General features: G+C 38.6%; 1 protein-coding gene across 1 annotated transcript in view; it reads left to right on the forward strand.

The window, feature by feature from the left end:
• Positions 1–1,116: 1,116 nt before the first annotated feature.
• The window catches only part of si:ch211-196i2.1 (collagen alpha-1(I) chain), a gene marked incomplete in the record, with an annotated part of 126,655 nt that continues 110,183 nt past the window's right edge, over positions 1,117–17,588 (forward strand). The window contains 1 exon segment of the mRNA XM_024298772.2: positions 1,117–1,377. Within this exon segment, the coding sequence (XP_024154540.1) occupies positions 1,272–1,377 (106 nt within the window).

Genomic DNA, 17,588 nt, shown 5'->3' on the forward strand with positions numbered 1-17,588 from the left:
CAGAAAATGGTTGCGTGAACACAAGAGCTTTGAATGCAGAATGCATTTACACAGATTTTCATGCGGGCGTTACTGAAGTCAGTATGAACATATCATTAGAACCAGAAGCTGGATAGAATTCTGTATTTTTTCATGTAAACACTCAACTGATCCTATTCTAGAGAAACAAAGACAACAATATGTTTGTCTGAATTTCTTGGCCAAATTAAGAGTTTTTTTACCGTGTCTGTGGGTCTTGTTTGACACTAGAATTAAATTAGGTGGAAGTAGATGAACAAAGCTGTCCCGACTCAGAGTTTGGTTTCAAGGGAATGCTATCTAATCTGTAGCTAAATATTTTGTTGCCGTTTTAATGAAAATGCTACAGAAGCCTCAGGAGGAGCAGGAGAGGAGCCCCCCTGCTGCGGCCCCGACACGCGTGCTCAGATGTCCAGCAAAGGCGAGACAGATTTACAGCGGGGAGAGTTCATGTTACCCGCTGAAGCTTAAGGTGAGGAAAGGTGGGGGGGGTTCCTCTGCTGCTGCACCAAGAAACCTGGAAAGAGTGCAGACCAGAGCACAGGTGGAAGAGTTCAGAAGAAAGACGTGCAGACATGGAGGAGAATCTAAAACATCTGCATGGAAGCACAGAGAGATAAATCCAAATGGGGTCAGGGAGGAGGGATTACCCTGGACTTAAATCTTCCTGTTCAAGGAAGATTTTCAATTTCAAGACAACGTAACCTGAATTTCAGCCGAGTCATGCTCCTTCACCTGTGTATCCCTGGATCAGACAAACAAAGGTCACATTTGCTCACAGAAACGAGAGAATCTGCTTTTCTGCTGTCATAAAACAGAAGAAGGTTCTGGAGCAGACGAATCATGACAAGCATGACTCAGCTCTTTTCTTCAGTTATCAATGTCCTGACCAGAGTGAATCCTCCGATTCAAGCTCTGACTTCATCAGAAACATTCAGACTCATCTGTTTTTATTTTTTCACTGTTTGTTCCTCCATGTGTTTGTAACATCTGGATTCTGGAGTCCAGTCCAGCTGTGTGGACTAGATGTTAGGAAGAATGGGTGGAGGATCTTTCCCCTTTTTATTGGTCTGCATGAGGAGAAAGGGGCGTGGCTTCTGTCGGGTCGTTCAGTGATGTGATGCAGCTGCTGGAGGAGGAGGAGGAGTGATGAAGAGGAGCAGGAGTTAGTTGGCCTCTTTTGTTCAGTCGTGGGGGACCAACCATGCTGCTGAAGTGAGGCCTCAGAGCAGAAGAGTCAAGAATCAGGGAAGATGCTGATACTGGAATGGACCGCGTGCCTCCTGGGACTCTTAACGGCACGCGCCGCTTCACCTGCCGGAGATTTGGAAGGAGGGTCTGGCTCCGGGATGCTGGCAGGTAAGACAGGTGCATCCCAGGAATTTGGAAGCCCATACTAAGGTTCTTTCTTCTAGAATTGTCCCTTTTTTTTGCCTTTTTTCTTTAAAGCTACTTATTAGTTTTTCAGTAACTTAACAAAAGACAAAAATTATTCATTTTTCTTGTTTTCAGCTCTTTAACATTTTCTGCTTTAACTTCACAAAAACTTCAGCTAAAATCATTAGTGTTGATTTTTCCCTGATTCCTGTTGCTTTTCTGAAAAGCTTCATAGACGTTAGTTTTATGAAATATTTCAGGAGTGTCCTTGCACTTTTTCTGTGGTGTTTGGTTCAGTATTGTCTTGTGATCGTCTCCTTAAATCTTTCTTAAAAATGTAACCCCCTTTAAAGCCCTCTACATCAATGAAATGACCAAAAAAATTCAAAACATTTTTTCAAAAAGTCTTTCTCTGATGTTTTTTAAACCCTTCAATCAAATTCACATTTCTTAAATATTTTAAATTAAATTTAGATAGTATCAATTTTGATACGACGGATGATTTGGTATGTTTTTGCTCTCGATAATGTTAGTTTAAAGTTACAGATACACTGTGCATGTACGTGAATTCCTGAACATGCATTTAGTCCATGGTGTTCACACTGGAAAAGCAGGGTAGGGCTTCTTCTTCTTGTTCTTTTGTACTATTTACTCGAGGTGAAATGTCAAAGTGATGCAAATCTCTTGAACCCCACTTCATACTTTTTCTTTTCACACAAGATACATGATCACATAGTATACTTTGATATATAAAATACTTGGTTTCACAGAATTCTGGCCATACACAAACTGCAATTATTATTTTCTTCTCCATGATCAATTTTCAAACGTTTGGCACTTCTAATAATTAAAAGAGACGCCATCTATTCATTACTACCAAATCAAAGTCCCTGATTGGTCAAAGTTTGACCTGGTTTGACTCTCCACATGTGTTCAACGGCTCCATGTTTGTAGTTAGAACCTGAAAACAGTCATGAAACTTTTTGAAGTTTTGAAGCCCGACTTGAATGTTATTTTCAAATGGGAGACAGCTGAGCACCATCCAGGAACAGTGCGCTGGGGCTGCTGGGAGATGTAGTGCGTTCAGTTCTCTGGAGACCGTAACCAGGATGGGAGACGGAGCTCTGACTCCGACACAGAGACTTTTCATTGAACGTGAGTGTTTTTTAATGCACATGTCTGAGGGTGGTGTGAATGTAGCTTTAGATGCAAAAATATTGAGTTGAGAGTTCAGAAAAAAAACAACCCTATACCCGCTGTCTTAAATTTGATCCTCAATTTTTTTTAACATGGTTTAACTGTTTTATAAAGAATTCATTTTCTGCAAATTTTGCCTTTTTTTCAATACAGCAAGTAGTCATTTAAAACCAAAAATACTAATGACTGATAAATTGTTTAGCCATAAAGTTTGGAAATTTTGGCTAAACTTTTCCCGTCAATTTTAGAGAGTTTATGGAAGCAGCCATTTTGAAATGAGCAGGAAAAGTCCTTCTACTGCCCCTAGTGGAATGATGATGAACTACAGCAGGAAACAAGTTATAGACCAGGAGGGGGCAAAGTGCGGATTTGGTGCCGCATGGATCCTGTTAAACTACTTAGTCTGGCCCACCAAATAGGAAAACTGTTAATGATTTTGTTTACCAGTATTGTTTTATGTCCCCTGTAGTTCAGGTGTCTACCTACAGATGGCGAACTACAAACAAAATCCACTTTGTTCAGTCACAGAAGGTTATCCTGCATTCTTGTAATGTTTGCAGTTTTGTTGTTTTTCCAATGTTCATGAGTGATTTCCAAGTCAGACAGTCATTTTTCTGATTATTCCAACAACACACGAACACATCATTTCCCTGAGATTGAGTTTTTCTCCTGAAGGAAATCAACATAAATGGGACTAAAATAAGAACAGAAACCACCGCTTTGACATATCTACTCCAAAATGTAGTGTTTTCAAGTAATTTTTAATCAAGATTGAAGCATATTTCTGTCCAGATCCAGTGTTTTGTTTTGTTTTGTTTTTTTGTCTTTCTTTTATGAGGTGAATACGACTGGCTGTTTACGTTTAGCCAGTCAGCATTGCTTGTCTTTTTTAATGCAATTTTCTTTAATATTCCATTATTTTCCTGTAGAATTTTTTTTTTACTTTAGAAATTCTTCTTCTTTTTTTTTTCTCAGTGAGCAGATCTTTGGTGAAATTTTAATTTTACTCGTGCATGCCTGAGTTTTCTTCCCCCTACAATCAAAAAAATGCTTCATATTTCGATTGGTGTCTCCAAAGTGTCCATAGGTGTGCATGCAAGCGTGTAACAGACTGGTGACCTATTCAGGTTGTACTCCACCTTCACCCAACACTAGGATAGGCTTCAGCAACGCTAAAAGGGATTCAGCAGTTTCAGAAGATGGATGAAAGATTTTTCATAATTCCGAGCAGTTATTAGACTCATACAGCATGTTTTTGAGAAGAAAAAAAAATAATTTACATTTCAGAATTTCAGAAAAGGTGTTCATTAGTTCATTAGGGCTGGGTTGATAAAATTGATTAATCGATTTGAATCGATTTTAAGCTTAACAGATCAATAATTGATTCATAAAAGTTGAGATCAATTTAGCACATAAAGCTAAAGTCTGCTAGCTTGATACTAACGTTTAATGGAAAATCCCATAGGACGGCTAAAGCTAACGCTCAGTCGATGCAAACATACATTGCTGACTAAATGAACATCTTTATAGACTTGCATATATTAATTTTCTAAACTCTTTTAAGGAAATATTTTAAAGTATTTATTTGTGGTCTAAAACATCATTTTTTGCTCACACTTTCTTCATCTTCTTGAATTAAGTGTAATGCTATAGTGTGATTGCCACCTAGTGTCCAAACTGAAACGTCCTCCAGGAGAAGCAGAACAATGTTTCCAATGTTAATGATCTGAACATTTTAGTTAGAACTTCTCCTTTAGAGAATCCATGTAACACTGGATGATATTAACAATCTCATTATTTCACTGATACATTTACAGTATGTGAACTGGATCAGATTAATATAAATATATTCAAAACATATAGTAGATTATTAATGTATTCCTAAACAAATGTGTATGAATGTGTAAACTCAAAATTGAATTGAGTGGATCGAAAGAATCAACATTTTTTTTAAGCAAATAAAACCTTTGAGTAGAAAAACTTTGTAACTTAAAGGGAATAAACCAGAAATGAGTCATTTTACATGAATATACTCACTAGACTATAAGTAATCTCAGACTAGATCCTCTTCAGACAAGTTCTCCCTGAGCTGCTGATGAGCAGCTCGGCTTCCTCCCTCCTCAGGAACAGCAGGTTCAGGCTGGTCGGGGCACAGCCGGGTTTCTCAGCTGGACCACATTACATCCTCGGTTCTCTGTGTTTGGACCCAAATGAAAGGTCTCATCAAATGCTGCTCGGTGCTGCGTGACTCACAGAGAGAAGCTGTTCTCGTTCCTTTAATTACCGAGGCATGAGAGTGAACTCAACTTTGTTTGGCTAAGCTCAGACCACAATGAAGCAATAATTCTTCACTCCAGGCAATTACATTTAATAGCATTTATCGCACGACTCCCACTGCTGCTTAGAGAAGAAAACACTCATTTGCATGTTTATAATTCAAATTACAGCCTGTAGTTTTTACATCCACAACGTCGTCTTTGGAATCTGAGCTGCTGTTTCTCATTATCTGATCAAACTTCACAGCTTTTGCACAGATCAGAGGAAAATCATTTCACAGTTTAAAATAAATGAGGTAATCTGATTAACAGCTTTATATCGTCAACAAAAAAATGCTACAGTTTGACCTGGAAGTGGTGATCAGAGGATTGCAGGTCTGGTTGAGAACATTTTATATCCTTGAATTGTTTAATTTCAGTTTTTGTTTTTTCTGATATTTATCAACTCTTGGCTGATTCAGGGAAAATTACACTTTTTCTTTGAACTTGTCATAACTCTGGTTCCAGTGCCGAGCTTGTCTGGCTCAGCGTTGAGTTTCAGCCTCTCGTCTTCGCAGTAAAACCGAACTGGACCATCTTTTCTTTTGTGCTTTGATGTCGGCGGCAGCGCCCAGACTGAGTGTTGGATTTTGGGTCCAGAGTTCTCAGTAACATTCCTGCCAGCTCTGTGCAGCCCGCTCGGTTCCTCATGTACTTGACCGTCTTCGCAGGAGGAACTTGAAGATGGAGTGATTCCATATGATCATTGAAAAAAAACCCGACATCATTCAGCCTCAGTTTGAGGAATCCGTCAGATAAAAGAGAACAAAGGAGGTCAGAGGTCATGCATTCACTGCAAAGTGCTGCAGAACAATCGCTCACCTTCATATTGTAACCGTCTGTCTGCTGTAAATCACAGATGCTGCATGAAGCATTTTTGGTTCATTCAGACTGATATTTCTCCCACAAGTCCTGTTTCACATACTTCTGTGTACTTTGTCTGCAGCTACTGCTGGAACTTTTTTGTAGATTTTTTTTGTGACAGACTGAAAATGCTCCTTCTCAAAAATACAAAAACACTGATTAAGAAAAAGTGTGCAGCATCCCGACACAAGTTTATTAAAAAAATAGGAAATGACGATTCAAAAATTATTCAATTCAACAATTTAATTACTTTGCAAATAAATTCATCAAAGTTTTTCAATACAACTTGCATTTAAAAAAAAAGATTTGGGTAAAAGTGCAATTTCATGTAGAAGTTACTCACTTAACTGTTAAATTGTTGAAATAATGAAAGAAAATGTTAAATTCCATGAAATAGGTAGGATCACGGCATAATCTTTTCTCCCCTCTCAAGTTTTAAACTCTTTTGACTTAGAATTTCATGAATGGTTTTTCCATTTATTTCAGCTTTTTATGACAATTTGGGCTTTTTAAAATGTCAATGTATTATGTAGGGACAGCACACATTAAAAGCATCGCATGCAACAAGCCAGACTATTTTTATCTGTTTTCCCTGGACAGATGTTAAAATTGTCAAGATAAAAACAAAATTAAAAAGGATTTAAATAAAAATACACATATAAAACAATCAATTACAAATGATTAAAAATTAAACACATGACTGCAGAACATGTAAAGAGGGAGAGTCGTGTTAAAATTGAATGTGAACACTTTTCTGTGATAAGAGCCAGTTTCTAAAGTGCTTTTTAAACAGATTAAATGTAGAAGCTTCTCTAATACTTTGTAGGACAGTGTTGCAGCGCTGCTGTTACTGGGAGGGATTTCTGCGCAGAGGAATTATGCGGTCTCCTCGTACCGACCCTTGTGTCACCCTGGGAGCTAGTTCTGATTAGGACAAAGCAGAGAAGAACAGAAATGATCTTCTTGAATGTAACGCACCACTTGATTGGTCACAATAAGGTTAAACCTGCTCCATAAACGTCAAATAGTCCAGAATTATTCAGCCTTTGTCATTACAAAACTCCAGTTCAGAATCGTTCTGTTTACTCTGAAGACCATCCTCTCTCCATGTTAACCCCCCTCCCCTTTTTTACCCAAACCCAAACTTGTAACCACTGACTGTATTGAAAACTGGACTGAGTGTGACAGGACCTATTGAGACTGGTTTCCTTCCTGGTCCAATAAAATTAAGTAATTTCTGTTGCCATTTTTAGGGAGGCGGCCATGTTGGAACCAGCAGTGGTCAGTCTGAATCCCTGTCTCTATGGCAACCATCTCACCAATCAAGAGTGAGCTCGTTGGAAGACTACTCCTTTTGAATGTTCGACGTGAGACCACCTACTTTTATAAAGGCTTCTGATTGGTCGGTTTAGAGCTTGAATAACTTGCGATGTAGAAAAAAAATAATGAAAAAAACAAGGTTTATATTTGTTTACGAAAGCTTTGTGGATTTTGTTGTTTTATTTCTAGTTTCAAGGATCCTTGGGTGCTTGCGATGCACTTAAAAAAAAAAGTGTATCTTATTATTACCTGGTCAGGCACTGGTCTGATCATGGACAGATTTCTTATCTTTATTGTTCTTTAAAACTGCACTCAGAACCAGCATCAGGCGAAGAGAGCTCTTTAAGTCTCTGGGTTTTTTATTTATTTAATTATTTTCAAAGGGTGTCATTGAATAACAGTGAATGATCTTCACTGATAAGTCCCAAAATTTAGCTACAAATATGGAAATATGTAACGTTTCTGTCGAAAATGTCATAATTGAATGCAAACATTCCCTAGAATTCTCTTTCTTAATCACGTTTTGCATTAGAAAATATCCTCCATATGCTTTATTTTTCCACTCATGAAGAAGATCTGTCTAAATCTAGGGCAGGTGATAGAACAACTGCAGTTTGGTTCAAAACCAAAAGACTTGATCTGCTTCAGCTTATGTCTGCTGGGATCAGATCCAGCTGTGACCCCCTTGTGTGGAATACCTGTGTATGACCTCTGACCTGTGGGATGCTGCAGCTGGAGGGACTGCTGGGAAAAGTCCTGTGATGGATCCTGGTGTCTCCATCTTTTGTGACTCTGATCTAGACACCCTACAGATTGAGATCTGTGGATAAGTGTATATATGGTAACCACCCCCCCCCCCCCAAATCACTTTGTTTGACGTGGATGACGTGGTGCACATGCTTCAGTTTATCACTCTTTAAAATTCGTCCATCGCTGTGAGCCAGAACAGAACGTCTCTCCAAAATGACAGAGGATTTCTATAAAAGGGTAACAACACCTTAGAAGTTTGGTGATTAAGGAAAATAAAGAGAAGAAAAGGATGACGAAAGGCTTTGTACAAATATTTTATTCTTTTTTTGTCGCAGAACATTTGCAAATGTTTTAGTTCTGCACTGGAGGTTCACAGTAGATTATACTTCATACTAGAATAAAACATTTCATTTCGTTCTAAAACACAGTAAATACATAAACATGAGTGGGTTCTGGCGATCTGACGTCACAGAGTGAGACCGCCCCTTTCAGGAAGAGTCTGCTTTGCCAGCTCCGCCCCCAGTCCAACACCAACACCCAATTTCCATCTGGCAACTTAGTCTCCCCTGAAAAGCTAACAACAGAAATATAACATAGACATAAATGAGAGTGTATTCATGGGGAAAAACCATGAATGAACACTAGTAATAAACAAACTTGGTGGATAAGTGGATACAAATCCAACACAAACCCCTCTGACCTCAACCTTTGGAGCATCCTCATGCCAAATATCTGTGAGGGTGGGGGCAGTTCACATCCAGATCTGATCCAGATCAGGTTATTCTGACATCCTGCTAAGAAATTCAAGCAGAAATTCTCCAAAAAGTTCAATGGATGCAAGAATTGTGAAGCTGCTACACATTAAGAGTCCAATGTTCAAATGGAACTTCATCTACTTTGATTGGGATAGCTTCGATTTCAGTAAAGATGACCTCCTAATGCAGCAGATTCAACAAATGACCATTGTCAGTTCTTTAGAGTCTAATGTTGTAGAACTCTGTTGTGTAATAACATTTAAATGTGTTTTGGACGTTTGTTCAAAAACATTTAATTTTTACCATAATGGTTAGTGACTTGAAAATGATGCTGACTGTCATTTGTATTGAGGATTTAGAAAAATATCATTTTCATGATCATGTGGAACGTGCTGTGTTTAATGTAATGAGTAAAGTTAGCTGGATATCCAGCTGAGGTTGAGTTTTTGCTGTTAAACGAGTCTGTAAGTCAGTGCACTGTAGAGTTCCTGTCACATGGACTGACTTCTGCTTCATGTCAGCACTCTGGGGTTACAGCGGCTCAGAAACAGGACCTCGCCGTGTTGCTCCGACTCTTTCCTTGAAGGTGCAGCTCATGATGTCATTGCCGCTGTAATGACAGATCAATAAGCGGACATCTGCATCCAGTTTGAAGGGGATCATGGGATTTGGTGAGCTAGTCTGGAGTTCATTAGGCACCTTTTACCCAGACTGAGGCTCACATGTGCTGCTGCATGCTCTGTGAGGAGAGTGGCTCCTCAGTCTGGTTCTGGGTTCAGAGCAGGTCTTAGCTTGTGGTTAGCTGTTTATGAAGAGAAGGTAATGTGAGGGGATAGGTGCGGAGCACATGTTGGTCCGGAGCCATCCCCTTCATTGTAATCTCATTTCAACTGGAACCAGATGGCGGGAGAAATGGGCTGAAGTGTTTTTCGATGTTTGATGTCGGGAATGAACAGAATAAAACACTTTTTCTCCTTCCTGTGTGTTAACAGCATTACGTCAGGGATGACTTTGTTGTATCATTTTGTCACCTGGTACTCAGATTGAACAAAGAGGCTGCAGAACGCGGAAACAGACGGAGAGAGCCATTTAACACTTGTTATTCTTATTCTGCTTAAATCTGCTTACATGTGGACATATGATATTATAGTATGAGCATATTTCTTTGGAGTTTGCCAAAGTCAACCGCCTGCCAGCAAACTTTAAACAGAGAGCTGAATGTGAGGAATACAGAAGATTTAATCAAAGTTTTTGGTCGTCCTTACTTTGCAATAATAACTTGATTTAAACAGGTTGCTGCGTTCGGTGTGAATGGACACTTACAGGAAGTAGACAGGAACACTTCCTACAAACTTTCCTGCAGCCAATCAGAAGAGAACGCTTAGAAAAAGAGCACCTGCAAATGATAAGGTATCATATTTTCTGATAAATGAACATAACGACAAAATATCTCTTTTAAATTTAAGCATTGAAACTCAAACATTAATGAAGAACACACAAAATTCATTCAACATCCTCCTCTCACACCACATGACCTCAATTTCCCCAGGTGGTCGCTGACTGATGTGAACTTTTATTGTCTGATTGACATGAAATTTAAACCTTTACTAAAATCCTCCATGGCCACCACGTACTGTGTACAAATGTGACTCCCGCTTTCAGTTTACCACCTGTCAAATTTGCTGAAAAAGTTGCATTTTTGCATTCATGGAAAGATGAACACATTACTCTTATACCTAAGATTTTTTTAACACTATAGGTAAAAGTATTCTTTAAAAAAAGAAAAGAAAAACAGTACTCCTTATGATCCAGAGCCCTTTTATACAGTATATGGATGGATTCTGGGTATTTTTCCTGATGTCAAACTGGTTTTGAGGTACATGGCTCTGAAAATGTCATTCAGTTTTTTACATGTGTTATTGTGAATAAGCTAGCATGTCGCAAGGTTGAACAGGGCTTTTTTTTAAAAAGGTTACAAACAAGTTTGGAGTTAGCGTAGTCACAGTAATGATTTTTTTTAAACTTTATTCTATTTTCTTTACGTGTTACAAACAAGGTTGGGAGTTATGGGGATTGGGAATACTCTACAGCGGCTAATGCTTCTAACGTGGCTAACATGTAGCGTAAATGAAGTTAAAAAAAAAACAAAAAACACTGGTTTTACCAGCGTCTCACCCAATCAACCCCACTTATCCTTGCATGTAGTTTAAGTGTTCACTAAAACCTGTTGCCTGCAGCATGCCCATAGAAAAAAATTGTCATGAGAGGTTTTACACTGCAGGCTCACTGAGCGGTCTACGACTGATATTTTATGTGAGCCACCTGCAGGCCTCGTACAGGTTCGCTCATTTTTCCCCACATGTATTCACCTGTAAGGGTAGTTGTGGCTAAAATACATTAGCTTTACAGAAAGCCTTGTTTGGATTTTGGAAATGTTTGGAGAAGGTGTCTTTTAGTAGGTTTGGGATTCTAACCAACTACCTTGTTGATCATCAGTCGATCTGGAGATAATAATCTGAACCTGATTCCTGGATCATAAAAGAGACAAATCCGATCACATAGAATTTATAGTTATTAAGATCAGTTGATAGATTAAACTGGATTAAGTATTGTGTAACAAATGCTGTGCAACTAGAAGGATCTTCTCAAAATTATTCAGGAGCTATTATCTGAGGCTCAAACCCATTCTGAGGACCGGGCATTGACAAAGGGAAAGCATGCGTCTGTCAGCAGCAACAGAGTAACATTAATGTGATTTAAAGGCTGGACCATTGGTGAGAACAGCACAGACTGATCACCAGCTTTAAATACAGGTGAGTACAGGTGAATGAAATGAAAATAGTCACAAATCCTGACCATTTTTTCACTTTAAAGAACTATTTCTGAACAGAACCATCAACACAGGACATCCATCTGGGATCAATGATCCAACAGACAGGATGTTTTGTCCTTTCTAAGGTTTATCTTTGGTTTCTTTGCTTCTATTTTAGTTTTGTTTGAGTTACGATCGAACACAAACCTTCAGTTCCAAATAAAAAGTCCAACTCAAAATTTCCAAATGCTGCACTTTCTTGAATTAAAAAGTCTGACTTTAAAATAACAAAAGCATATAGACATAAATGAATTTACAAATTCTGAGGACTGGTGTGGTTCACTTCGGAGCATATTCTGTATTTTCACTATACAGACAATATAAAAGGTAGACACTTTTATACATTTTATAGTTTTTGAAACACTGTGTAGTAATTAATGGAGAAACAAGAAAAAAGACAATGATCAAATAAGGTTCTTATATTTAATCTAGTAAAATGCAAATTTGCAAAATGATAAGTTTTATCTCGTGACGATTGTGCAGCTTCTGGAAGACGATAGAAAGAAATAAAGCAGATGTTTGGATGTACAACGAAAATGCTGTTTTTGGTGTTTTTAACATGTTTTTATAGAATTTTCTGATGATGAGGACATTTAAAAATAAATTAAAGCTTAAATTTGTCATTTCTGAGCAATTCTTTATTTAAATTGTAGTGAATCCGGAGCAGACAGAAAAATGTCCTGTTCCGCTTCATTCAAAGGAATCCACTTGTAGACGACTAGATCCATGAACGCCGTTTCCTCATCTGAGCTGGAATCTGGATCTAAACGGAGCGGCTGGATAGCTTCATTATTGCTCACCGACAGTAATGTTAGCTTGGGGTTGTGAGGAGCTGTAAGCTAGAGGGGGAGAGGGATAATGGGAAGTGTGGGCAGGCTTACTCTGTGAAAACAGTCCTTCCCACAACTCAGAGGTGTATTTCTAATGAATGACTGCTGCTTTGCAGAAATTATGTCCTAAAAAAAACACATAGTTGTTTGTTTGTTTTTTCATTTTGACTAAAAACAACATGATCATGATTAGAAGACCACCAAGAATGGTTTTACAATAGGTCAAAAAATAATTGGAGTGGGACTTTAAACACAATTTTTTTGTGTGTGTGTTTCGTCTACATGTTTCTGTTTTTCACATTAGTTATATAGGTTTCAGTAGTGTGCCTGTAGACCCTTTAACATGTCATTTGGAGATTATCCTGCCGATCAATCCCAGGAGAAGGTGAAGATCCGCGACCACCCACAATTTCTAGAATAAAAAGTACATATACATCAGCAGGGTTTCCAGGGTCCCACACACTTCATTCTAAATTAGCATCACGTTAGCATGAGCTTTTTCAGTGCTACCTGTGTGTTAAAGGTCGAGTCTTTGTGACTGCCAGATGTTTGATCGTCCAAATAAACTCCTCTGAATGGCGTCACCTGACACAGGGCTCAGTGACACCGATGGCCCAGCGTGGGGCTAACAGCAGAGCCTTACTTTATTTATCAAGCATTTGCCCCACAGGACACTTGAAACTATCGTATTGTTGTAATTCATCATTAAAGGAGTCAAAGTGGAGCCAGGAGGGCAGTTCTTCTAACATCTGCAGCTGGGGCAAGTGTGAGCGGTGCAATGTGCTGCACTAAATACATGCCAGGTGAGGTAATGTTGTCTCACAGAATGAGACCGGCTCTCACTTTAACAGCCGTCTCCCTCTACCCCCCATGAACACAGCTCTCCGGGACAAATGGAGAAGTGAATAATAAACTGTTTTGACAGCTTGTCTTTGCTGTATTAGATCCAAACATTGATGCTTTTTTTGCCTGCAAATATAGTACTGATAGGCTCAAGTGGTGGCACGAACACTCACCACCACAATTATGTGCAGCTCATCAAGCTGTGTGTTTTTATTTCTGTGCACGAGTGACGACATCAGCAGCTTCTTTGACTGTTTAGTCTGATGGTGCATTCACACCGAACACGGCCGGCGTGGAGGAGGCGTCAAGTTTCAATGTTAGGTCAATGTAACGATGCGATGTGCTGAGGTGCGAGGAGAGTTTAACGCAGCGCGTCAACCAATCAAGGACGCAGCTCTGGGCACATTTTTAGTGACTAGATCAGACTGTAGAAACGGAATCTGGTCACACGCAATACGGCGTCCGAATCAATCCAGATCCAGAAATCGTAACTTTAGCCGGGTGTGTAAGCAGAAGTTCCCTAAACTTTAGAAAACCCTTTCAAAATGATATTTAAAACCTTTTCAGGACTTTCAGCTTTTACACCTTTGAATGTGAATAAACTGGAACTGTCTTCTTCTCTGTGAATCAGCTGATCAGAGCTACGAAATGCTGTTTTTTTTCTCTGTGACAGAGAGTGGCATAAAAACCTGCATAAAGGGCCGATAAAAGAGAGGGAAAAGCTTAAAACGATATTATTGTCGGGTAGGGACTTCTGGCAATTAATTTTTGGGTTCCACATTTTTTCTCTGTTGCCAGATTCTATTGGCTCTGTTTGCCCGCTGGCGGTTAGCTGCCCAGCAGCCCGGAGATCCTCCATGAGTGCCGTTGTAGCACCCAGGATCGAACTTTTTTTTTATAATTGATTTTTGAGTTTCACTAATGTTCATGGCAGACTTAAATCCTGTCCATCTTTGTCCACATTTGTCATGTAAAGAATCAGTGAAAACCAAGTTTTGTCCTCATGTTTTGTTTAGAGTTTTCAATATTTCTCAACCCCAGATGTTTCTGGAGACATTTTAGTTTTTAAGCTAAAATAATCTTGCGAACCGCTCCCTTTATTAGCTCTAGCTGAGTGCAGAAGCAGGCAGACGGGGATTTGAAGCTTTTGGAGTGTCCAGCGCTGATGCTTATCTTTATTGGTGTGACAGAATTTGACTGATAGCCGACCTGAACTGCTCTGTTGTGGCTTGAAGACGCTGTAAGGAAGAGCTGGAGGGAAAGTCCTGTTTTCACCTTTTCTGTCATCTTCTGCAGATGAACTGTGACCTGATTCCTAAAAGTCTTGCCAGGTGTTGTCAGTCAGGTTTCGGCTTTTGTTAAATTTACTGAGTTGGTTTTACCTGAAGAGCAGTATGACAACTTCTTCGCTCACAGCTTCCTCAGACTTGAACCCGTCAGAGGAATAGATCATGTTAGATGTTTTGGACACAAATGCAGGAAAACAGATGTTGATAGAGGGGGCAGTGATGATGTTGGGAAAAGGAGGCTGGAAAGACGTCTAGAGAAAGACCAAAGAGGAGGTTGATGATTGTAGATGAGGGCAGTTGGCGAGAGTGAGCGAGGAGGACCTAGAGGATTGGGTTTGATGAGCTCTGGTGGCTAAAGGGAGCTGCCAAAAGACAGAATGTGTGCCTGTAAGATGATAAAAAAAACATATCAATGTTGAACAAAGCAAAGTTGAAGTCCAAATATAAATGTTCCTAATCCACTCAAACCTCAAAAATGTATTAAGTTCCCCTCATTTCATTAACCAAAGAAAACTTTTGTTTTGTATATTTTTTGACAACCATTCCAGATTTTGTCATTTGTGGGTAATTGTTCTCAAAGTTCAACAGGTCATCAGACAGATGTGACCCATTGAATTCTGAACACAAAAATGTGCTTTAAGATCCAAATGTTTAGATGGTTGTCCCCACTATGAAAATCATCTGTCTTTACAGAATCATTAAATTGAATTTTTACCATAGTGGTCGATGGAGAACTGCTCCCCTCCACAAACTGCCTCCATTTGTTTTTGGTGGGTTTGCTCACTAACTTTTCAGTTCAGTCCATTATTGTCAGAGGTCTCTTCTTTCCCAGGAACTCAAATGAATTTTGGAGCTGTAGATAAACTCCTGATGTGTCATAAAATGGAAGGCTGAATAACTGATAAAGTTTAGTCTTCTGCACATAAGCTTTAATTATCAACATGATTGTAGGTTCAGGGTACAATAAAACTTATTCCGCCTATCTGGATTTTTGTGTGAGCCCCTCTGATAATTACATATTTTTTTGGAGTATAAGTCACATTTTTGTATATTGGGAAGAGTACAACATAAATACAGGAGTGACTTATTTATTACTTGCAGATGGAAGTACTGCTGAAAGCTGCCATCATTATGACATATCCTTCAGTAGATTGTAGGGCTGTGCCAAAATATCGATATTGCGATATATTGCAACATTTAGTCCTGCGATTGATTCTTGATGTGTTCTCACCAAATATCGATCTTTTATTTTCATTTGAAGAGGCTGTAAAACGTTATATTTGTCATGCTATGGTGAGACGTTCCTTCGGAGGTAGATAGGGGGCGCACGTTAGCGCCTGTGACAACTAGTCGCTACTTTAATAATTTAATTTTTGTTCTGTTGTTTTCAACAATTTTGCGCTAAGTGGTGGTACTGCTGTTCATGTTTACTATTGTTAACACTGAATTGACAGATTAACTCCTATTCAGTTGGTGTCAATGCTTGTCAAAGACAGTATTACTGATTCCAGCAATGTTAACAATACGACACAGGTTGTTTATTATGATTGCATTGCTAAAAAAAATAATAGGGATATATTTTCCTAATAAAATTGTGTTATTTTATATATTGTGAGTTATTAGAAATTATTTTTACCAATTATTGCAGTATCGCGGTAATATTGATATTGTGAGCCATGTATCGTGAACTGTGAGGTACCCAGTGATACTCAGCCCTAGTAAATAGTGAAGTTCACCGTATTGGGAGAATCTCTGAATGATCTCATGACCCAGTTATGGAGACAGGATTACTGATTCTTTTGCAGAGCTCTACAAAATACATAGACCTGATGTCTGAGCGTCATCCATGTCTTCCATGTATTGTAAACAAGACATACAGTCAATAAATAATAATCAATAAATAGGCTAAAAATGTACACATTAGCTCCTCCCACACATTTCTGGAGCATCAACTTTATGAACCCATTTTTGGACAAGCATTAAACATCAAATTTGACATGCTTCAAAAAAGAACCAGCAGACACAAATGTGATGGCAGGTTTTTTTCAGTACCATAGCACTTTTCTCTCAAAAGATTTTCCTAAATCTTTATCTCAAACTCATTTGTTTTGAGATGTAATAACAGAATCTGATGCAATGTGCAGCCATGTCGGGGTCTTCTACTCGCTGAGTCTGACTTACTGCTTCCAATCCAGACCAGAAGTTTAATACCAAGACATGAATGGCAATTGTGGCACATTTACTTTTTGCAGCCCGTGTCATCTAACCTTTGATGTTTTTTAAAACGTATATTGTGTTTTACTGCAAAGATCCATTTCTGTGACTTATGTTGAATGAAAACCGTTTGTTGCTGTCCAGTCAAGTTATTCAAGTAGTTTGCTTTACTGCATGTGATTTACCTGCCACACAGGTGGAACACTGCGGGGGCCCGGGGTTGGCAGCAACATGAGAACAAGGAAACGTGATGCTTGTATTGACAAAGAAGCAACAGGATTCATGCCTTAACTTGAGAAACTTCAAAAGCTCAGAAAAGTTTAAAAGTGATGAAAGAAGGTCTGTCTATGCATTAAAAAAATACAATCTGTAAAATCAAAATCTCTGCTGTCAATTTCATTCAGGTGAAAACAATCATTATTTTCTGACATTATTGGGATGAATTTCTTGACTTTGTCTTCTGTTGCCATCTAATAATTAATTGTTAAAAAATCTATGTATTATTTTATAGATTCAAGACAAACTGGATGTGTCTGAATTTAAGACTACATAGTGCAGGACTATTTAGTGCTCTGGATTTAATGCACTTCAGACACCACACCCAATACTTCTCTTTTTTTCCCTAAATGTCACCCATTTGCCAAAATAAAAATCTGAAACCGAATAAAGGAAAGAGAGGACGGGTAATTGTTCATGAGTTGAAATATTGCGATAGTTCGCCGAACCGATATTTTGCCCCACCTACTGATGATGAAAACATGGATGATTTATAAAATAAATAAATAAATAAATATGTTTTTCAATTAACCATCTTTCAAACACAATGCATTGTGGTCAATATTTGGAAATCCTAGTGAGCATTGATGTAAACAAGATTTTTTAAAGAGACTCCAGGGACATTTCCACAACACTGGATTTTGTAGTTGTAGATTCAGACCCCCTGA

This window comes from Oryzias melastigma, linkage group LG12, assembly GCF_002922805.2.
Source record: "Oryzias melastigma strain HK-1 linkage group LG12, ASM292280v2, whole genome shotgun sequence".
NCBI lineage: Eukaryota > Metazoa > Chordata > Actinopteri > Beloniformes > Adrianichthyidae > Oryzias > Oryzias melastigma.